This window comes from Cygnus olor, chromosome 6 (assembly GCF_009769625.2).
Source record: "Cygnus olor isolate bCygOlo1 chromosome 6, bCygOlo1.pri.v2, whole genome shotgun sequence".
Lineage (NCBI taxonomy): Eukaryota > Metazoa > Chordata > Aves > Anseriformes > Anatidae > Cygnus > Cygnus olor.
In genome coordinates this window covers 14,491,530-14,515,133 of record NC_049174.1, presented here as the reverse complement: position 1 = coordinate 14,515,133, position 23,604 = coordinate 14,491,530, and the positions used below count along the sequence as shown (strand labels likewise).

At 36.7% G+C, this 23,604-nt stretch overlaps 1 protein-coding gene across 1 annotated transcript in view; it reads left to right on the top strand.

The window, feature by feature from the left end:
- Positions 1-23,604, top strand: part of ABI2 (abl interactor 2) — a 61,659-nt gene that overhangs the window by 13,642 nt on the left and 24,413 nt on the right. The window contains 3 exon segments of the mRNA XM_040560883.1: positions 11,924-12,059; positions 12,062-12,090; positions 19,930-20,106. Of these exon segments, the coding sequence (XP_040416817.1) occupies positions 11,924-12,059; positions 12,062-12,090; positions 19,930-20,106 (342 nt within the window).

The following is a 23,604-nucleotide window of genomic DNA, read 5'->3' as shown; positions in this document are numbered from 1 at the left end:
TTAAGTACAAATAGCAGCCTCTGGAGATATGCTCCAGATAGGTATTCTTCTATAACCAATAGAGCAGTCAAACCTGTACCAATAAAAGCATACACTTCAGTGGCATATTCTCATGAAAAGCACCAGCTTGAGGTCAGATATTCTTTCCTTCCTCCAAGTTTCTCCTTTTTCTTTCCATAGGTTTTCATTTATAGCTGTGATATATATAATTATTTTCTTAGTTTCATTCAGAAAATACATCAGAATATTTTTCTGTAATTTTAATAATTACTGAAAATTCTTCAAGTGTGCAGAATTAACATGACCAGTGAGTCACTTAGCGGAGTCGTTCAAACAATAGTTCTGGGGTTCAGCCAAAGTAAACAGTCCTGATTAAGAAAAATTAAACTGTGGAGTGTTTAGACAGAACAGTGACTGGATGCTTTCTGTTGAACTAGTAGGTTATGCCAAACTGTTAAGACACATAAAAAGCTGGAAAAATGTCTATTTCAGCCCTTCTGCTATACTTTGTCAACTCTGATCTGTCATTCACTGTTGTACTCAGAATGTTTATTAGTTCACCAAAATTTTTCCTATGTTTTTCAGAATTGATATAATAGAATTAACATGGTAGCAACTACATTGAAGTGTTGATGTGCTTCTTGCCCTTCAGTAGGCTTCCTGAAATCAAACTAATTCCTTGTAGAATTTATATGTTTTCATATGTGGAATAGATGGGCACAGTGCTCATGACCAGGCAGCACAGTTCCACCTGAGCCAGTTCTTCACATGGTCTCGTAGCTATTGCTAGATTCAGTGTTGAAGGTGGTTTGAGAGTTTCACTGCTAATTTTCTGTAGCCTAGCAAAGAAGAGAAAAAGCCATTCATTCAAAGAAATCTTTTTGACTGAAGGGAGAGCATGTATTGACTTGATTTCTAATTTCTTTTATAGAAATTGTGAGATTTTTGGTAGAAGTAAATTTGGCTAATGTATTTAATCTTAAAACCAATTAGAAGTGTTTTGTACACTCAAATGTAAGAATAGGTATGTGTGGTCAGGGGTTTCTGAAGGTCATTAACGCTGAGTAACCATTAGTAAATTGACAGTAGTCTTACACATTCACTGTATGAAATCCTTGGTATTGTTCTGAATGAATTTTCAGAAAAAATGTAATCTCTTCATGCTCATCCCGACTCAACATTCGGAATCATGGTCTTTTATAGCTGAGCGGAAGACCCTTACTGCTGATAGGTTTACATCTTTCAAGTTATAGCTTTTCTTTAGCAGCGAGAAATTTCTACGTATTGCTAGAGAGGAATTCTGAAATGGCTCTGTGACCTGCAAGGGAATCACTGTGTTTTCTGAGTTGGGAAATGTAAGAACTACTGTATGTGGAGAAAAACTTTGCCCAAGCTGGATTTGTTTATTAGGCATATTGCTTTTTCATACTTCATTGTGATATTTGTTTATTCCTGAAATAAATAATTGTGTAATTTGCAGAAGGAACTAATATTTAAATTGTTTGGAGATGACTGCATTATGGTTTTACTATAGTTAACATGGGAGATTAAATGCACATTATTTGATTGCATGTAAAAGGTCATTATATTGCTTTAAAAAATGGAGTTACCGCTGACATAGAACAGTCTCTGGGCAAGAAGCACTGTAATTAGTGTGAAAGTAGGTCATGCTTAGGAAAATCTGTGTCTAAAATACAGATCTCGGTGGAAAGAATTACAGAAAACTTGATGCTGTGAGGTTAAGTTATATGTAGCAGGTTGAACAGCACTTTGCATGCTGTTCTGGAGCTACATAGCAATTGACAGAAGGTTTACTTCTAATTTTGAAGTAAATGGACCAAAACTGCTGGTTAAATTGGAAGAAAGAGGATAACTGCTACTTATAGTGCCTGCACTTTTTTTCTGTTTCGCTGCTAATTTTCTATGATTCTTAAATCGTAGAAACATAGCAGAGTTTGAGTCTGATTAAAATGAAAACTCTCTGCAACTCTCTGGTTCTTGTGTGCTGACAACTCTTAAAAACATGAACAAATTGAAGAACTTCTGAAAAATGCTTATTTCTAGCAATTTACCCTTGGGATTTAAGACAGGGGCTCCTCCTCTCTTGAGGAGATGACTTTTGGATTATCGGTTGTTCAGCAATTCCTCAAGGGCTGCAGAGCAGAGATCTAGAGCTCAGCTAACAAAGGTCTCTGCATAAGAGGCTGGAATCCCACTCCCTCTCTGCCAATATTGTGTTTTGTCCAGTGCTATGGTAACGGGAGCAAAAGGTTGGAAAAACATTCCTTGCCAGAAAAGTGAGCAGATACAGCTCTCAGGGCACACAAGGAACAAATCTGTTGAATAGGAAGGCTCCGGTTTTGTTCAGCAGTTTTTAGAGTGAACTTTTCCTGACTTCCTGCCACTTCTTTATGTTGGGAATGGTAGTTTGTGTAATTGGGCGCTCTGCCTGGTTCATTGATGCCTGCTTAGCACCGGGTGTCACCACCACCTTCAGCAGAGCGGTACAGCAGAGGTCACCTTTCAGCAGGCTGACTGTGGGCATCATGAACAAATTGTTTGACCTGTGCTCTGCATGTTCTGGTGAAGGCAAGGGAAAAGGCCTGTGAGTTGTGGGGACTGCTGTGATTTTTCAGAGTCAGACAAAAGTGTATTTGTGTCTGGTCGTGTAATGAGGTGCAAACGTGCATCTTGGGTGATAAGGCTCTGGCATACGTGGTGATGTAGCAGTGGAGGAATTGGAGACTTTGGCTTTTAGCTGGTTCTACAGTAGGCAGTAACGGCTGTCCCCTCTTCTTGAGAGAGAGGGGAGCATGGTTGGAGGGAGGGAGAGATTGGGGAACCTTTCCTGGGATGATGCAGGGAAACCTCTTCTGATTTCTCAGTTCCCAGGTTTAGTGTTGATCAACTGCCACTGCATCTCTCTGATGCTCTGCTTGTTTGAGCATAAATCTCTATGTGGGAGGGTCAGTATGCTGCCAGGGGCTCTGTAACCTCACAGAGGTATATTGTATGTTGCTACTGTTGTGTGAAGGTTTCTTTTTTTGATCTCTACGTTCTTGTATGAAATAAAAGATGATTTTTTTGTTCTGTCAGGTTATGTATCTGAACTTGTTCCTTTCAGTATGTCTGAATTGGCAGCAGCTTTAAAAAGCACCAAATAAGAATCATTTCAGATGATTTTGAAATGTAGAGTTAACTGATTATTGTGAAGGGAGCTGTGTAAACCAAGCAGGGTTATTTCCTAGAAAAGGAAGATGATTATGCCAATCCCTGGCCCCTGGTTGGTTTAAGGGGCCTTCTCCTCTATCTCTGAATTGGCAGATTCCCATTACCTGGTAGCTGCACAGCTTCACTTCTCTCACAGCTTTTTTTAACCACAGTTATCAAAGGTAGCTAATTTAAAATACATTAACTTGTAGAATGATAACATCACAGGGGCTGCCAGTGTGAGGAAGTAGGGACAGTGGAAGTCTGAGGGCCTTGCATTAGGAAGTAGGGACAGTGGAAGTCCACTGAGGGCCTTGCGTTAGTTGTTTTGACAATGCAGGCAGAGTTTGAGGCGTGGCACGGCCACGGTTGTTGGGGCAGACAGCAAAGGCTGCCCAGCGTGTGTGTTCCTGGGGCCACCGGGCTCCTTTCTGTGCTGCCCAAAGACATGGGACTGCAGAAAGAACAGGTCGATGGCAGCCTGACGTAGCTGTGCTAAGTGATGTGGCTGGCATCTCCACCTGTTTGCGTGCCTCTCTTTTGGGAGCTGCTGGCTGAACAGGGTGCATATCATCCCCTTACGTGCTGCAGTTACACTCTGGCAATTACAGGCTGTCCTGCCATCTGACTAATTATATTGTATATAGGCTGTAAACTATGATGGCGGATGACGCGGCTGTGTGTCCTACTTAGCTTTTCTTGCTATGAGGTTGCAGTGTCTGGCAGTGGACACTTGGAAGCAGAACCTTCTTCTGTTGCCACAGCTAACTCTGCTTGTGATTTGAAATAAAAGCTGTTAGTGGGCCTCCATTGTTGCTATGTGCTGAAGTGATCTGAAAAGTTATACTTGGATGGAGAAACTGGCAAAATTGGGAAATAACTCAAACGTTCCATTTTGTCTATTTTGAAATAGACGTCCTTCTTAAGGTAGATTTTGTCAGATTTCTTGAGAGAGAAAAAAATCTGTTCCTCTGATAGCGTTAAGGAGAAAACGGTGTGAATAATATGTTTGTATAGTGGAGTGTAATTATTGTGATTGTAGTTTGTTCTGGCTTCTGAAGGCCATTTGGATTTTAAAAAGTGACTATTGCAAACACTGTAATGACATTTAATTGTTATCAAGTAGCTGTAAAATCAAATATGAGTTGAAGTGCATCAATGATTCTTACTTGCACACTCAGTGAAAAGTAAAGCTTCCTCAGTGAGTGAAGAGCTGTAGAAAAGCAGGTGCGTGAAATAATATAGGTAAGTCTCTGGATCTTTGCTCTTTCTTTCTGAGGTCCTTCATTCAGCACATCTGTATTGGAGTAGTCTCTTATGGCCACAAATGTGATTAGCTTACTGATATTAAAGCTGAAGTTGGCCTTCTTTTTGGAACTCTAATAATTACAGTGATGAATGAAATAGAAAATTAGCCACTTCTCTCAGCTGCGTTATTGCCAAAGAGCTAACAGTGAGGTGAAGAATCCACTGATTAACAAAATAAACCGTGACAGCCTTAAATACACATGGAGAATAGATTTCTGTCATTGCTGGTCACTTCTCAAGGAAGAGCTGCATTTGGTGCTGTAAACCAGTAATGAATTACTATTAATGTAACTTCATGTTAACTACATTTCAGATGCAGATGTATTTGGATGCTAGCAGGCTGTTCAGTTTCTAGTGATAAATCATTTTTAACTATATTTTTTATGTGTTGAACAACCTTTATTATGACCTTGTCTAGTGTGTTGGCTGGTTTTTTTTTTTTTTTTTTTTTTTTTTTTTTTTTGGTTTTGTTTATTTTGGCATAAACAGGACTTTGGCTCTGCTTTCAAAGAATAGGAAGTTGCTAGTTTTGATGAGAGTAGGACATTTGCATGTGAAAAACGATCTTCAGTGCTTGTATCTGTGGGAAAATAAAATCCTAAATTTGATCCTGGTGTTATTTAAGGGAAGCAGATGACAGATTTATTGCAATGATGCTGGCAGCATGAAAACAGTGGTGTAAGTGATTAGATGTCAGTCAGGCAAGTTGTGCTCGACCACAGCTGTCATTTGTTACCTTTTTCATCTGGGTGCAGTAGACTGATAGTCTTGTCATAGATTTCAGACCAGTGGGTTAGTTTTGCCCTTACTGGCAGCCTTGAATGCAGTATGTATTTAAAAAAAAAAAAAATGTTTTTCAATTTCAGAGGCTAGTTAGATTTGTGTATGTTTTTTGAAAGGTAGTTTTCCTAGCTACTAATCAAACCTACATTTTGAGGGTCAGCACAGAAATGAAAATACCAAATGATTCAACTGCAGTAAAAACAGAAGAGTAATTTAATGAGAATGACCTGATATTGACTGCAAAGGTTTACTGATACTGAGTTTCAGCTGGCTTAAAATTTAGCAAGTCACACTTATGATCTAGAAATTCCACTAACACTTAGTGCATTGTTAGTATTTTAGTAATCTGAAAAACAGAACAGCCTGATGTCAGACTCTTCACAAGTATAAATAGGAGTATGTTCCTCAGCTAGAATGCTTTTTAATAGTATTCAGATAAGTTAAGCTAAATTTTCATCATAATTTACTCATAAAAATGGAAATAACCTTATTTATATTTATATTCATATCCATGGAATATGGTGAATGCGAGTAACCTTGCATTTGAAAATGGCTTTTCTTTTTTAAGTTCATTACTTCCTGTTTAAATTGTAGAATCTAATTATAGGATTTATGCATTTTTAATTGTAAAACTGGTATCTTCTCTAATGGTTATGTTTAGCCTAAATGCCAAAGTTCCCTATACAGCTTTTTTAATTGATGTGCTTACATTACTGTGCGATCTGAGCTCAAAAGGTAATGTGTTTGATTACATTTAGGATATTCAAAATTCACATACTATGAGAGTAGTCCTAATTGCTTTTTTTTTTTTTTTTGAGTTGTGTTCAGAAGAGTTGACTGCAGTGACTTCACATTTAAAGGTGTTTCAATTGAAAAACACATTGTATGAGCAGCAAGTTAAATGCTTTCGTTTAGGTGTTGATTAGAGAGACTTTTCTTGCAATTGTGAAGAAATACAGTTTTTGGTTAGACAGTTATTTACAAGGTGGGATGGTTTAGATGGCTGTTATCTCTTTCAGTGCGTGGACAGTCCACTCATGGCTCAAGTTTAATTGTAGCACTGATTCTTGCACCATTTTTTCTGCGAGTAGTTTGCTAATAAAAAAAGCAAATGAGTCGCTAGTAAACTAACATGTTCCATTTTTACCAGGTGGTACAAAGGCTGGTCAAGCAGGTTACTTTAACTAGAGCTATCTATCCAAATAAGGCCATGTTAAAATATTGTAAAGTAAATACTGTCTCCAAATTCTGGAGGTCCCATTTCTTGTAAGTTGTATGCCAAATAACCAGTCCCACTGATCTTGTTGCTTTCTCAGAAGCATGATCCCAGTGCATCTTGCTGCTTGTGGTTGCTGTTGAATACAGAAAGCTGTCAGTGGGTTTTCAGAAGCATGTGTATGAGAAAGAGATTCCTATTCACATCTGAAATATGGTTTGGTTATATTTCTTAACATTTGATTAATTCATAATGGTTAGGGTGTAGAGTACATGTAAGTGAGCAAGATGACTACTACCTCTCCTTATTTTTAAAACAAATGTATAAACATTTGAATAGGGTCATGAGGAGATCAAGCTAGGCCTTTTCACTGCTGAAATAATAACAGCAGTAATTACACAAATGAGCAATATGTGGAGAAGACTGTTTACATGTAGGGATGAATTATTTAGAGATTACAGTATTATAATTGACAAAGAAAAACTCTCCCCAAATCCAAGTACTTTGGAGCTCTGGTTATACGGAAAAATAGGTGGACTGGATTTCCTTCTGTATTCCTCCAGTATGCAGGATCCTCCTGCACATCTGAAAGGGAGATATTGGAGTTTTCTATTTTTTTTATGGCATTATTTTTTTTCAAGAGCTCTGGAATACTAGAAATGAGCAGTTCTAGTAGTGAAGAAAGGAGTAAGGGATATTTTGAGCAAGTACATATTTAATGAGATAGTTTGTTTAAAACAAAGCTATTATTTTTTTTTACTGGCAATTATGTAACGTTTTGGCTTGATTCTGGCATAATTATTAAATTAGTGATGCCTAGCTTTTTTCTCAATCATTTTTTCTAGCTTACCTAGAGTCCTTGGAAAGCACTTGGATAGGCTAAGCAAATACCATCTGTGCAGTTGAATAAATGTGTATAAAATATTTAATTATGGATAAGGCACATTTTGTTCTGAATAGCGAAAGCTTGTTGAACTCTGTCATGCAGCTTTTGTTCTTGGGGATTCCTTAAGCTGATGCAACCTAGACAGAAACCTGAGGAGTTTCCCTTGCTGATCCTTAGACAAGCGTCCCTTTGGGTCTTTAATCAAAAGAAACAACTGTCATTGATTAAATGAAGTTAAATCTTCTCATTCTAAGATTACACTGTTATGTTTTTGTCACATATATCAAGTGTAAGTTTTGTCCCACTGAACAGTCCTGTTTTGAATGCTATCAAGAGATACTGTGTATATTAGGGAAGTGATGATTAGATTCTGGACACACCTCCTTGCCTTTAGTCCCATACTTTAGTCCCTGTTTAACCTCAGCTCCCTCTTTGACATCAAAATATTGTTCTGTAAATGCATTATAACCTGAACAGCTGATTTGAGTATGAATGAAGATTCTTCCTTTCAAAACTCTGTTGTACATTTTTAAGTTTAGCCTAGTTGAGGGCAATACTAAGTTCAGGAAAGAAAAGTTCTATATTTTTCCACTCTTAATTCAACACTAAGTATTAATCTCAGAAGGAAAAGGTTGCCGTATTGATATTAAAGGCAACAACTTGTGTTAATCTTCTGTTGTAAGAATCAAACACAGTGTTTTTATCAACTCATAGGTCCAAGCTTCAACTAATAGGATTTGTTGTATAAGTCTTGTTAGCCCAGCTGAATACTTTGTACTTATAACTAGATGATGGCTAGTGGTTGAATAATTTTAAATTTTTAGAACTAAAGCAGGAAAAGGAACCTAGCTACAATTGCCAAGTAACCCATCAGCGTCTTTTAGTACTTCCTGTGAAGCACCACTCAGACCTCTCTTAATTAGCTCTTTCCAACTCATAAGAACTGTGTTTTTTCTTTTTTACCATGTTGTTGTCTTTGAATTGTTTTCTTCTATTTGTTTTTCTTTTCGTAGCATTTCTCATTTTGTCTAGTTGGGTTGATACTGTGCAAATCTGTATCATTCATGTTGCCTCCATCATTTGTTTCCTTCTAGTATTACTGTCTGCATTAAAAGCTGTCTTTTTGTTCAAAATTGTTGAGGTTCTTGCAGTGGCCTAACAGACTTCATTGCTGTGCTCCTGCTGATCTTGCTTTGGGGTGAGGGCATACATTAAATTCTTGTGTTTTCTACTCTTGTTTTTTGGGGGGATTTATGTGCATTTAGGCTTTCCTTTTGCTTTTCACATAAAATATTTTTGCATGTTGCATACCATACTGCATATTTTTTTTCCCTCTCATCCCTGCATTTTCCATTCAGTATCATTTTTTCTTCTTTGTTATTTGTTTTCATATTGCTTGTGTAGTACAAAACTTTGTATTTCTCTAGTCAGGAGAAAAAACATTGAGAGGTTTAATTCCTGAAGTAGAAGGATATCTTATACGGTCAGCAGCCCAGACCATTTCTAATTGAAATCTGGTGATGTAACTGTGCCATGTAAATGGCATTTTCAGAGTGGCTAGAAGTAGTGATACATAGGCACTGTATGCTACAATGAAAAATAGTCAGCTTTGCATTTACAGACCATTGAATTCTGCATCCTTTCTACTGCGAGCAATTTGGGTTATACAATGTAGTATAAAAAAAGAAATATTTTCAGGTGAACATTTGTATTGAGTTCAATCATTCCTGAGTTTTGTTAGACTTAGTGTCCCTCTAGTCCATCTTTGGACTTGCATATAGAAGTGCAATTGTGTGGGGTACCACTTCCTGCTGCAGCAGAGGTGGCCCATTCCCAGTAGTAGCAGGACATCCTTGGCTGGCAGAAGCACACAGGTGAGTCTCCGTGGTGTTAAAATGATGGTCTCACAGCTGAGAGTACTCGCAACGCATGCTGTTTTGTGACTCAGTGGGAACCACCTGGTGTGGCATTGTGTGGAGAAGAACGTTGATGCTGAGCTGCTGAATGTAAGATGGAGAACCGTGGAAACAGAAAAACATCAATGATCCAAACTCCTTAAGGCTGTGCAGATGCATCTACTGGATGTTCAACTATCTTCCTAACATTGCTCGAGAAGGTTGAAGCTGGGAGTCAAGAAAAAACTTTCACAAGTTGTTTCAGAGAATTTTGAGCTCTGTATAAAGGTATCGCAGAGCAAATCCTATTTGTTCAGGTTATCAGCCAAATACCCAACTGGACCTCTCAATCAAAAGAGTTTTTATGCTAATAACAGTTCCCAGTGTGTTTGTAGGATTGCTGTTTTATGAGAAGCCAGTTCCTTGTTGAACTAGTGTAAATGGGGGTGACTTGAATTTAGCTGGTAGTTGTGTACATCAGTGAAAGACTAGCTCTGAATGTAGATTTATGTTTATATTTTTTTTAAGCAGTAAAACTGGAGCAGAGGCTCCTAATTCTAAAATGATAGATTGTCTTTCCTTTTTGTTCTCCACTCTTTGGCTATTAATGAAACAAATTGTGCTTGTTGGCTTCTACTCAGCTGTTCTGGATGTACAGTGTGCTAATGTAAATCAGCAGTTTCTGCTGCTATAAATAGACTTCAACAGCAGCTGCAGAGCAAAACTGACAAGCTTCTGGTCATTTTTATTATTGCCATTCAGAAATTGTTTGAATAGCTGTGAAAGTGTCCTGTGGTGTGTATGCTTGCTGTAGCAATGATATTGGAGACTGAGCTGAGGTTATGAGGAGAGAGAGAGAGGCATTTAGATCCCAGTGGTGTGAGAACTGAGACTGAGAGTTGTGTTCCTCCATCTTGGGAGTCCTTAAGCTACGTTTGGAGCTTTTTTCTATTAAAATGCATGTTACTCAGCTGGCTGAAAGTCAGGAGTTCTTAAATGGAGTCCGGACTCCAGATTTTTCGGATGTCTTTATGGCTAGATATAACCCTTTATAAGCATCCTTGACTGCGGGACATCATCATATCGTGTCCTGAGAAGTTGTCCCCTAACATGTTTAGTTTCTTCTGCTGCTGAGGCATTTTCTTTCGTTTGCATGGGGAAGAGACAGCAGGGCAAGAATGCTTGCCTTCTACAGCATCCTTCCCCTCCCGCACCACCTTAGGAGCTCTTGCATGATGAATAGCGATTGCCACTGTTCTCCCTTCTAGGAAGCAGAATGGAAAGTCGGTACCTGCATGGCCTGCCAAAGGTGGATGCTAGCAGGCCAGCCATTGTTGTGGCTGGACACAGGAGATGCTGCCAGGACAGGAAAAGTATTGAATATCTTTTGTATGGGCATTTAATGGAGTCCTATGTTTATGTTTACATGTTGTTGTTTTTTCTCTTGAATCCTACTTTTGAGGATCTTGGTACAAGGTCTTAGGAAATATCTTTAGTTGCATAATGATTTTCCTGTAGTAAAGATAGACTTAATTTCTGTGCTGCCCTGGAGTGCATGTGGTCAAATGGAAGGTAGAGTCAGCTTGTGCTGAAAGATAGGGAATTGCTTTATTTTCCCTCTCTAGTACAAGCATGTTTCTTGAATCTCGATACTCAACCCGTGTGAAAAACAGGAAGGTGGGAGCAGAACCCCACTTGTCAGCTGTTACTTTAGAAACAGCACCATCAGCCTGTGAGGAGGCTAAAGATGACCTAAGTGAAATTCGGAGTGTATTCCAATGCCTAGCAAACTGGAAACTAAGTCTCTTAGCATCTTAGTTGTGTGTTTTACCAGTGGTTTATGCTGTGTTCTTTATACTGAATTAGGTTCTAGTAATGTTAACTATTTCTAGGAGGAACACCGTAACAACTAGACTCTTAACTTATTAATTCCAATGTTGTTTGAAGTAAATGTATGTTCTTCTAGTGGATATTTTCTGGCTTGATAGCCTAAGTATTTTAAGTGCTCTACTACTAGAAAAATAGAAGAAAACATAGACTTGTTCTTTTTAACAACGATTCTTCTCATCTTTTAATTCAGCTACCACTTTCAGGGAATAATTATAGTTCATTCACTGTGACTGAGTGCTTCCATTTTTAACGACCATTTGTGGCAATAATGAGGTCTATATAATTGGAGAGGAATATGGTATTGGCAGATCCTTGCAGGCTCTTTTGAGAGTACACATTGAAGTACAAAGTTTAGAAGGGAGCCTAAATTCTGTAACAGGAATTGGATAAACTGCCAAATCATGAATATAAAATCATAAAGAGTATTAAGTATTTTGGAACTTTTAAAGGTCATTGCGAAAGCATAGTATAAGAAGTTGCATTTTCAATATTTCTAGAAAAGATCAGCATGTCGTATACTAGCTTAATTCCATTTTTAAAATACTGAAACTGTTAAAATACAAAGTTAATATATTTTGTGTAATGAAGAAATGGTAAAGGAGGAGAAATGATAACTTATGTAGAATTAGTTGGACTCTATAATTCATTGTTCTTTAGAGACAGGCAAAAGGAGTTAATTCCAAGAATGTTTGTGTGACAGACTTTACTGAATAAACCTTTTATTTCTGCTTTCAGTCAGCAGATAAGCAGCGAGCCCTAGAAGAAACCAAAGCCTACACAACCCAGTCATTAGCAAGCGTAGCCTATCTGATCAACACTTTGGCCAACAATGTTCTCCAAATGCTGGATATCCAAGCATCCCAGCTTCGACGCATGAATCTTCAATCAATCATATTTCACAAGTGAGACTTTTTCCTGACTTTCTTGTTCTCTGTTCAGAAATTATACAGCAGATAAAACTGTCACTGTATGTGACTTACCTGATGTTTTGTGAATAAGAAAAATAGTTGCATCTAGAACAGAAGGATGCATTTCTCCTCATATTAATCTAGGAATGGGTGTCTGTGTGATTTGGTATTTGTGGTAATGTGAACATTTTACATAGAATAAGAGATAAATGTAGTCTTCAACAGTTTGTTGTTTGGGGATGGATCCATTTTGTTTGTGTATGACGTGAAAGTGCAGGTAGGCAGCTAATGGAAAAAAACAGAAAATTATGTTAAGGAAATGGATTAGCCTTTCCAGTTCCTATTTGTGACCTACTGTATATGGTATTAAATAGATACAGGCATTCAAAATTTAAAAAGAAAAACGAAAAAAAAAAGGCATGAAAACAGAAGCTGGAAAACACTACTTGTCATCTGTCACTCTTTTTACTTGCTGTTGCTATCATATTGGCCCCTGAAGACAAAAGCATAGGTGGCTTTTTCTTAATAAAATTCAATTTGCAATGATGTGAACAGAGGGTAAAGCTAATGTTTCAAGTTTATGTATGGCTAGAATGCCTGCAATTGTTTGCATTTTTTTTTTGAACAACAGGCAAATAAACTAAGCTACGTTTATAAAGAACCCATGTCCTACTCTACACTGATGAGGGAGTTTTGACTACCAGAATAGGCTGAGGATGAATGATAGGTTTATTGGAGGCTTACATGCCCATGATGGGTTAAAAAGAGAAAGTAAGAGCAATGATACAGCACTTTCTGTTTTTCTACTATGGGAGAGTTGTTAGGTTTTCTGACTGAATATTCTGTCTTATTTCAACCAGTACGTTTTGGCTGCTAGTGTTTCTTGATCTCTACATGATAATGTTACATATGTAAAAAAAATATATCTGTGTATATATATTGTATTCAGAAAGACATTTGAAAGTGGGAGCTGCATAAGGTAGGAAATAGATAGTTAAACAGTATGTAGATCTGGAAGAGGACTCTGGGGATGACACTGCATTATGACAGAGGAAGCAACACCACAGCAGGACATACAAGCAGTAAGATATATTTCATCAGTGGGTCAATGAGAGTGGATGATGTGTTTTATTATTATTCAGAAAATGTTTTAGCTGGCTGCCATGTTCTTGATGGCTACTTTTTCTTTTCTGTTGTGTGAATGATCGCATGGTTCTCCAAAAGTTGAAGTTGTGTCCATAGAATGGATAGAGATCTGTTAACTAGTTGGTGCTGAAAAGGTTGCTAAGCTGGTAGAGATCTGACCATCAAAAGAATTGAATAATTTTTTGCTATCTTAATGGGCCAAATTGGCTTACTGAGTGGTAAGATGAATTCCAGAGCAGGTGGAAAGGAAGGGACAGGGTGGATTTTCCCTTCTGGTGATAGTATGCTATTAGATTGCCTCAGTATCCATGCAACTGCATCCTCAGAAATAAGCTGAGAAGTTTGATTTCTTCTGCTACATGCTTTTTGTTAATCCATGGACAACTCAAAATTTTATTTTCCCTCAGAAAATGTCTATGTCTTTCACTCAGGCTTCACTGGATTTTCCATTTTTATACATGCGTGCAGTTTATTTGCCACACAGTTTTTCTAAAACAAATTTTGGGGAGAGTGTCAAGGCATTTTTAATTTTTTCTTTTGAGAAACCGAGTTTTATACGGACTGAGATGTTAGGTCAGATTAGCTTTGGAATTTATACAAAATGGACTGTTACTTAAAGTGGGGTGCTAAATTACCATTACCAAATACATAACAGAGATGGAACAGCCAAAATTCATAGGCTGCATTTATACAACCAAGGAAAGTTAAAATAAATAAATAAATAAATAAATAAATAAAAATTCTAAATTCGTTTATATCACTGTAAATTGAAAATTGAGGGTATATTTTGGTTGTGGTTTTTGTTACTGAATCATCTGTATGTCAGATGTTCCCCAAATCTTCATGGAAGAAGTGATGTTAGAAGAGCAGACAGTATTTGAATTTGGATATTAGTTACATGAAGTGTACTGATCCAAGGAACTTTATGAAGTTGCATTCAATGCACTCAAAAGTGGGTTCATCCCATGATACTGATGTTGCAGATGATACATTTCTCCCTATTAATTTTGGTGGTTACTTCTAAAAAATGGATTTATTTTGTCATAGTTTATATGTAATGCATAATTTCTGTTCAGTAACTCTGATTGTATTTCTCCTGGAATAAGCCTAATCTGCAGAAGATTTCTTCAGTCTTTTTTACTTTGGGTTTCAACTGTAGTGGATTGTCTTTAGCACCACATTAAATACCTCATGGTATAATATCTCATGGCTAAATTAACATTTTGGTCAGTCTGACTTGAAATGATGTCAGTGAGGGTAGAACAGGTAACGGATTGGTAACTACCATCTGCTCACATTTGACAGTGCATTATTATTAATACTTTGTATTGATACTTTGTATTAATACTTTGGTCAGTAGGCATGATATTTAAATTTAGAAACACTAATGTAAATTACAGTATATAAATGTGTAGCACTGCTTTTAATTCTGATTCAAAATTCCACATACTCTCCAAAGAGGGAAGCAAAATCATTTGGCTCTTAGTAAGAAAACTTTTTCCAAAAGTGCTTGTTTTGCTCAAGTGACATACAAGCTCGAAGAGACATGATAAACTTCAGGATATAAAATATTCTAGTTCTCTGTTCGTACATAGAATGCCAATTTATGTCACTTTCTGTTTCCTTCTAAATGCCAGATTAATCAAAGAACTGGAAAGGAAACTGATAATCATTTGTGGGTTTTTAGATTATATATAGGTCCTGAATAAGGAATCATTACTATTGAAACTATTTTATGCAAGTGATTAAATCCTATTGGTTTAAAATTTATGATTACTTTGATTTGGTCTGAAGGCTGATGAATCTGTTCTTACTTGCCTTCTTTATCTTTGTCCAGAAATAGATGATACGCAATGTTTCTTATTTGGCTGAAGATTTCAATGCTAAATACAGATCTTCTGTATAAATATTTATACTTATTTAAAAAAATTGTGTTAAAGTTTTTTCAAGTTAGCAGACACTGTGAAATGTTGATCATATCCAAATACTTTAATCTGGCAGATTTCAGGTTTTAGTATTTGGTTGATGAGAAATATTTTGTCAGATTTAGTTACAAAATGGTCTTAGTGAGCAAGTTCAGCTTTAAAATTCTTCTCTGCTGCTAATTATATAAACAAGCATACTACCACAAAGAGCTGAAATATAGTAAGAGCCATCAGTTATCTTCAGTGATGCTGTAGCATGGAGAAATCTGCTTCATCCCCTTCTTATGGAATTTGTCTCCTATGAAGTTGCCAGTCAGAGCTGTTCATAAGTAGTGAATAGACCACAGACTGGAGCTTTTCTGTAGTCAGCACGTAACGCTTAGCTGAACTGTAACAGCATGGGTGAGCTGGCTGGTGTCTGCAGGATGGTCACTCAGACCTTCGGTTGCTATGTCACTAAAGGCTCCTAACCATGTTCAGTTGTCTTTTTCTTGCAAGTTATAAGAATAGCCAGACTTACTTAAAAACGGTAATCTACGTCCAACTCTACACAGTAGATATTACTAGTTTATGGAGCAGGTAGCTCTTTAGCATCTTAGTATCATTGTGACCTTTTAATGTATGAAATACATACAATTAAGTTGTGGCAACTAATATGTCACATTTCTGACATTTCAGTTACTCATTGTTACTATGAGTAACTACTCATTATTTATTACTAAAAGTAATAGTCCAGTTTTCAAGGTAATTTGAAATAAAGTTGTTGAAATTCTAGTAAACTAATGTAAAAAAAAAAAAGCTCACAACATTGTATTTAAGCAACCTTTTCTCCTAAGATTTTTTTTAAAATGAATGTTAAAAGCCTAAGCTAACAGTGACAATACATTGATAAAAGTAAATGGGAATGTTTTGAGCAGAGGAAAAAATGAAGGCTTATGGAGGCTTTTGTTTCGAAATTTCACTGTAGATTGGACTTTCAAAGTGCTAACTTAATATTCTGAGAAATTTCACTTATAGGTAGAATATCTTTCAGAACTCTGGGTTCAGTGATTTTGAAGTGGAGAATAATGTTAATTTTGGAATCCCAGACATAGTTTAATATTTTCTCTGTTTTAATCTTTAAAAGCATTGAAGCTAGTTTTTTTTGAACTCAATATGGAAACTTGATGTTTCAAAATGGCCAGAAAATTTCTAATAGAAACAATGAAGTGGTTTTTACGTGTTTCTCTTTAAGTCAGGCCTTGCCTTATTGTAGGCATCTTGGAAGGTGTATTTAAAAATTGTAGTAAAGAGCCTAACTTCTCACAAACTGTCTGTCACCTAAAAGCTTTTGCCAAAGGAGGTGGAGCAGTAGGGGAAAAAAAGTGCATAACAGTGCTGTCAGGAGCCTTACATTTCTTATCAGAGAATAGTATAAGTTCTAGAAGAGCAGAGTGTATCCATTTGCTGTTCGTGCCAGACTTTACGAGCTTGGTGTTCTTTTAGTCCGGCTATAAGCCTAAAAACTTAATTACACTTTTTTGTTGTCTTCCTGGAGATTTTCTGAAGACAGTCATTTAAAATGATACTTCTTCATAGATGTTTATAAATCGATGAATAAACATTCTGTTGGCATTCTTCTGTCTCGCTTAAGGGATTTATGCTAGTTCTGGAGGCAATAATTACCTGTGCGTTGAGGATAAATGCTTTCATTTTCTTTAGTAGCAGGTTAATCTTTGTTCCTTTTTCTACTAATCAAATAGATCAATGTTCCTTTCTGCTGTTTTATAAATATTTTAAGATATTCTGTCTCTGGTAATCTACTAATCAAGAAAATGAAATTTTGGAAAAACCTTCCAACAGAGTGCTTTTCAATGCAATTTCGGGAGTATTTACCAGAAGTGGGTGCTGTTTCAATACATTTAGTTATTCCATAGCTGTTGAAGGTAAAGGAAATGTTCTGAATCATCGTGCAAGAGAATTCCCATTAGATGAGCTTCAGGATTTAATTAGATTTTATGCATTTCATTGTTTCTTACTGTAGTCATGCCTCACCGATCACTGAAGCCCTTAAGGAAACTGGATGTACTTACAATTCATATTAATAATTAATAAAACTCTCCCATCACTCATGGAAACAAGTTTCCACTGTGCCAAGACACCATCGCGGCAATAGCATGTGAATTAAATATCTGCACTCATCTTATGTTTGTAGATAGTTGCATAATAAAATACTAAAAGTGCATGGTTAAGTTCACAGAGGTCAAGCACTTGAAATGCAGAGAAAGGAAGAAATAATCTTACCAACACTGGACTAATTAATTTCTTTCTGATTTGGAGATTGAAGTCAAGGTACTGAAGGTGTACTGTCAAAGGCATAAAACAGTTTTGAATGTCCAGATTCAGATTCATAAGATCTTGATTTTGCAGTACATTCAAAACATCATATAGCATTTGAGATGCTGTTGCAGCTGGGATTGTTTAACAAATAGGATCAGAGGCTTATGAGACAAAGAACATAAGACAGGCAGTATAATGTTACTGCAGAGCAGTTTTCTAGTGTCATGTCTAGATCACAGATAAAGTTTGAGATAGTAGAGATTGAATTCTTCAGTGGGATTAAACATGAGACCATCCTCTAAGTTGTTTCAGTCGCATACAGTTAGATAAAAATAAATAAAAAAAATACGTTTGTGCTTTTAACTCCTCAGCAGATGAGGTGAGAATCCTGTAGCCAGTCTCTTTGGTATGAAAGCTTCTTGTTCCACTTCTCCTTCCACTTTTCCTTCCACTATGCTATAAAAGCAAAAGTCTGGCACAGGGTAGGGATTAAAACGTGTGATACAAGAGGAAATACTGAATCTTACCCTGATGCAGAACGATATGTTTTTGGTAGTCTGGACTGGAACGTGTTTATGTGCTGTTTACACTGGTGCTTCTACAACCAATAATACTGTATGAGCTGTATGTAGACGTAGTCATCTCAGGCAAAATTGACTGGGGAGCAGATTAGTTATTAAACCAGCAGTTATTGAAATATATGTATTTCTGTTTAGCTTGAATGAACTGTGAATTTCTGCAAAGGTATTGGCCAAATCTGGTTAGCTTTTTGTGACAGTGATGGAGAACGTATCCCAGATTTTTTAACTACCCCTGTTACGTTTCAAATCATTACTCAACAAACTCGAGCTTTCCAAAGAGAGGGTTGCCAACATTTTTTGACCTTGAATAGTCTATTTTTCTGTGGCTTAGTTTTAGAAATAGCTAGCTCTGGTAGAATCTTTACAGTTCTGGGCAGGTGGTACTAGAGGTGGAAATATTAGAAGCTATATTGAGTGCTTAAGTTTAGCAAAGGTGTAAGATATTGAAAATATGTTTCTGGGAATTACTGGGTAATCTTGATAGGTAGTAATTTAAACTTGCATATAATGGCTCTGATATTTGTGGAAATTCTTTTGAAGGAATGTGAAGAAACAGCTTCTTGGAAACGTTTTGTTTGTTTTTTTATATTTAAAAATATTTTAAAGGTAATACATATATACAGGATCTTTTTTACTGGTTTTGCTATCTGTGGCACAAACAAAAGGGTTACTAACCCTACTGCCCCAGTGCCTGCCCAGAGAAAAATAAAATTAAAAAAACTTTTGTTATGAAAATGAGTTCTTATTCGTACCTGTTCCTTTGTTGCAACAAAGCCTTTGTCTTAACTATGAAAAGATGAAAAGTCTTTCTGGTACCATTCATGGTCACTGACGTGATGACAAGAAATGTTGTGAATGATTAGAAATCCTAATGATGACAATTCTGGGTGTTTTCTGACTTTATAGCTAAAATGTTTGTTCACAACCAGCAAATTTTTTGTAAGGAAAGTTATTTTGTCAACAAAGAATTAATCTTTTTTTTTTTTTTTTTAATGACGCAAGCAGTGTCATGCACCTTGATTTAAGAGTTGTGTTTTGTTTGTTTGTTTTTCTCCTGCAGGGGCTTTTTGGTAATGTTCTCTTTTTTTCTAGTCTTGTTACCAAACACGATTCAAGTACGTGTTTTCAGACACTGAATTTTCGGTTGGGCTTTGTCTTACACTAGAGATTCTCCTGTGGTACTCGTATTATGTGGAGGGATGGCTTTTCTGTGTTGGCTTTACCCATTCCAAGTAAAGGTACTGGGCTTAACCACTGGCTTCGTAGTGGATAGCTATGTTAGTACTGAGCACCTTCTAAAATCCAATCATTACTTTGTGATAAGCAATTTGTAGTGACTGAAATACATGGTCCAATTTGTCTGAGTGAAATTTTATTCTGTTGTATAGCTACCAGTCCTATTTTAGCAAACTGTTTTACAGTGTGAGAAAACCAGCTTACGGTTTGTTTTTCAGGTTGTAAACGTTAAACTTTGGGAAAATACCCCTATGCTTCATCTAGTTGGAGACTATTTCAAAGACCAGTTTAGAGAGCAGTTGTAGAACTAAAAAGAATAAAAGAATCATATAAATGAGTGTCAGTAAATCAACAGGAACTAAGAATGGAAAGAAGGTATTTTGCTGAATTGTAAAGAATGAAAGTAGTAGAAAACCCAAAGAACCTGTGACTATCAGCGTGGGCTTAGAGGTGACAAGTTTAACAATAAATTTGACAAAGACCATGTAAGCAAGTATATGTAGTAATATGTTCAGCACAGTATACAGAGGTTTTCAAAACATTAGAACTGATTCAGTGTTTTCTTTTCTACTGACTCTGTATTCAAATGCATACCACTGTTAGTAAATACACTGCGTCTTTTGTAGACGGTGGACATTCACAAAGAGAAAGTTGCTAGAAGAGAAATTGGTATCTTGACTACAAACAAAAACACCTCAAGAACTCACAAAATCATTGCACCAGCTAACCTGGAGCGACCAGTTCGCTACATCAGGAAACCTATTGATTATACAATTCTAGATGATATTGGACATGGAGTGAAGGTAGGTGATATTGTTAAAACAGCCAAACTGCAAATACATTGTCTTTGTATATTTTCAAAATAACCTGATGCTTTTCATGATAATATACCAGTTTCTCCTTCCCTGGCCAGTATGTCTATACACGTAAGAGGAGTTCTGCCCAGATTGCAGTTGCTCTTTCCCTTGTCCTTTCCCCCATGTTTCTGAACCTCGCAAGCTCACTGAATCTTATTTCTGAGGATATTTGGGACTGTGGATCTCAGCTTTTTAAATGCTTCTAAACACCTTGTGTGATGCTGCAATTACTCTTCAAGTCAGTTGTCAGGATATACCTGGGTAATGAAAAGCTAATTACCAACTGTCAAATTTCTCTCTGAATTAGCAACACAAAGTATGTCCAAGCTTTAATTGCACTTGGTTTAGTTTGGAGCTCACCTGAAGAAAGGATTTGCATAAGATTATTTGCTCTCTTTAATTTCTGTCAGTCTGTTATATCCTGTAATGTGCTTTGCTAAAGTGAGCTCCCTGCAATTTCTGTGCTATACAGAGTTTAAGAATGAGAATATTGCTGTCAAGTTCAAAGCCAGCTATTTCTCCCTTTTAAAAGTAGGAAAAAAGGAGGGATTTCAGGGCAAAGATCAGAAGGAGACACAACTGGTGGCTGTTGTATGCAAGTGGTAGATCGGTGCACACAACGGCAGTAATGTCATGTTTGAGATTAGTTTCTTCTTTTTTTTTTTTTAAACATGTCCTGAATGTAAACATAATCTTAGCAGGTGTGAGCTCATTGTTAACTTGTGCTGCCAGGAAAACAAATATGGAAATGAGAACACTGACAGTCTTAAAGTTCCAGGAGAAGAAAGGTAAATAACACAAAGCACTGTCATTTTTACATGACAAACTAACAAATCTGTAAACCTGCTAAGTAGCAGTAAGGTAAGATGCCTCTTCCAGTCAAAATACACAAGAATTTATTTTGCTTGACACGTAATTGCATTGGGTCGTCTATGATATTCAATTTGAACTATCTACTTGGATAGTCATTTTAATGACAACAGGTTGTTTGGCCACTCTTCAAATTCTTAATAGTCCTGATTAGATATCTCTTCAGAGCAATTATACTCGAGTCTTCCTCACACCTTGTTAGTTAACAGAAAGTCTGTTTTCCCCACTTCTTACCAAAAGAGTCAGCCTCAATTTGTAACCTTAAATCAGATTTCAAAACCACACTTTAAGTTTAATTTGGAGAAAACAACAGCAGCAAAAACAAAAGAATGTGCGCGCACACACACCATCATAAATAGCTACTGTTTTGGCCAGGAAATTGTTATAATTTATATGTTAAAATCTACTGCCAATTCAAAATTTGAACTTACGCACGTCAGCAGAACTCCTTCTGGGTATGGACGGAGCATATTAACCTGTAGGATTACCATTGCTAATATTTTAATGAGCACTTCTGTTTTAATGAGATTGTTTTAGAACTCATAAAGGAATAATTTTTAATTGTTCTACAACACGTTATTTAGCACTGCCTCTAAACCATTACAATTGTTATCCCACTTACCTCAGTGTAGCAGAATCATACCCACTGTGATGCAGTGAATTATGTTCTGCTGAAAGGATGTAATTCATCACATGGCTGATGACTCAAATGTGTGTTTGCATCCATTTGTTATGCTTGTGATATGCTTGAAATAGCATCTAAATGATATTTATAATGTGCTATATTTATCTGGAAAATTAAGAAGCATTGTGTACTTAGTGAAACAAGAAGGAGCAACTTGTTGTCTTTAATCATGCAATCTTTAATCTATGGAACAGATCTATGGATCAGTTAATCAGGTTAATCCATTGTTCAGTGCATAGGAAAGAACCACTCTCTTGCTGGTGGGGAGAAAGTGGCCAGTTGTGTTTGTCAACCTGTTGTTTTCATTCTGGTCAAGTAAATACAGAATAGTTTTTTAGATCTCTATCTGGAGGACAAAGAGAAAAGAATAAAAGAAATAGGAGCTTTAAATTTGTCTATCTATAGCTGTTTATTGCTTGAGCTGTGGCATTTTTCCCTTCAAATCAGTACTCAGCAAGAGTTATTGGATAAATAGCATTGAAGTTCCAGTTAGTATCAGAGTATCTGTCTGCGTTCTTAGTTCTCCGTCTGCTTTTTTTGGCTGTAGGGCTTTCCCTCTAGTACTGGGACACAGAATTGTTTATTGTCAGGGCAATCAAAGAGATAAAGTAGCAAGCATTCACTGCAATCCCTGAGAAATCCCTGATAAACTGTACAGAGAGCAATATAGGGGAAACACGGAGCATTCTTGGCCATGAAATCCAGTATGCCATGTTGGGGTAAATAGTTTAACCAGCTATGGCCATGGGAGAAGGTTCTTTACAGTATGGTTTCTTTATAGGGGAGAGTGAGTGTAAATGCCACTGTATCATTCTAGCACTCCCTCCTCATCTTCATTCCCTGAAGTCACAATGCTGCAAAAATCCCAAGAACTTCTTATCTGAAAGAGACTTGCTCAAAAATTTTTTTTCTTTAAATATTCCTGGGTTACAAAGTCTTCCAATCTGCTTTTCCTTTAAAAGGTTCTCTGGTCAGGAGAATGTGGGGGGGCGGGGCGGGGGGGGGGGTGAGGGGGGGAGTTTGATCCATTCAAAGTAGTGTGTAGTTGTATTAAGGTACTGTAATTATCAGGCAGTACTGCTGAGGGAAATGTCTCCCACTGATGGACCCTTTTATGCAGTTGGCCACTCTTTCTGGCCAGTACAGGGGAACCTGGCTTTGCTGTGTAACTGTGTGAAGCAGAGACCATTTTGGTTAATATCTCCGTGGAACTTTGAACTTGAAGACAGGATGTTTTCTAGTAAATTGGATTATGTTTTCTTTAATATGTTAGGGTCTCATTATGAGCTGTATGGATGAACCAGAGTAGTCACTCTGGATACTCTGCTGTTGAGATTCTGCAATATGTAATCTTCAGTGTTACAAGAAGTCTGAGAAATGTAATATGTTTAGATCAGCTGAGCTGAAAACAGATCAAAAGATACTCAAATGGAAGGATTACTTTTTTTGAGATTTTTATTATGGGGAAAGAAAATATATATGCTATTGAGCCTGTAAGATGTCATGTGATTTCATGCCAGACAGCTAGCACTTAAGCTTTAAAATACTTCACTCTTGGCTAATGTTTTAATATATAGGTTAGAAAAAGATTCAAGACATAATAATTTACTCTTGATCTTTGTGCAAGAGGTTTCTCATGGCACCAGGTTAAGAATTAACTAACAGCATTGTCTAGGAAAGAGCATATGTTAGCTTAATACTCTAGAGGATTTTGTTCAGCTAATTGTAAATATGCTAACACAATTAACAGAGTTTAAATGAGCTCAGGGTATTGATAAGTCTGTTCTTTGATAGCTCCAAAAATTAGTCTCTGAAGTTAATCCAACTAGATCTTATATTCCATTCTGAAAATTGGTGACTTTTTGTTAGCACTGTAAGAACTTTAGTAA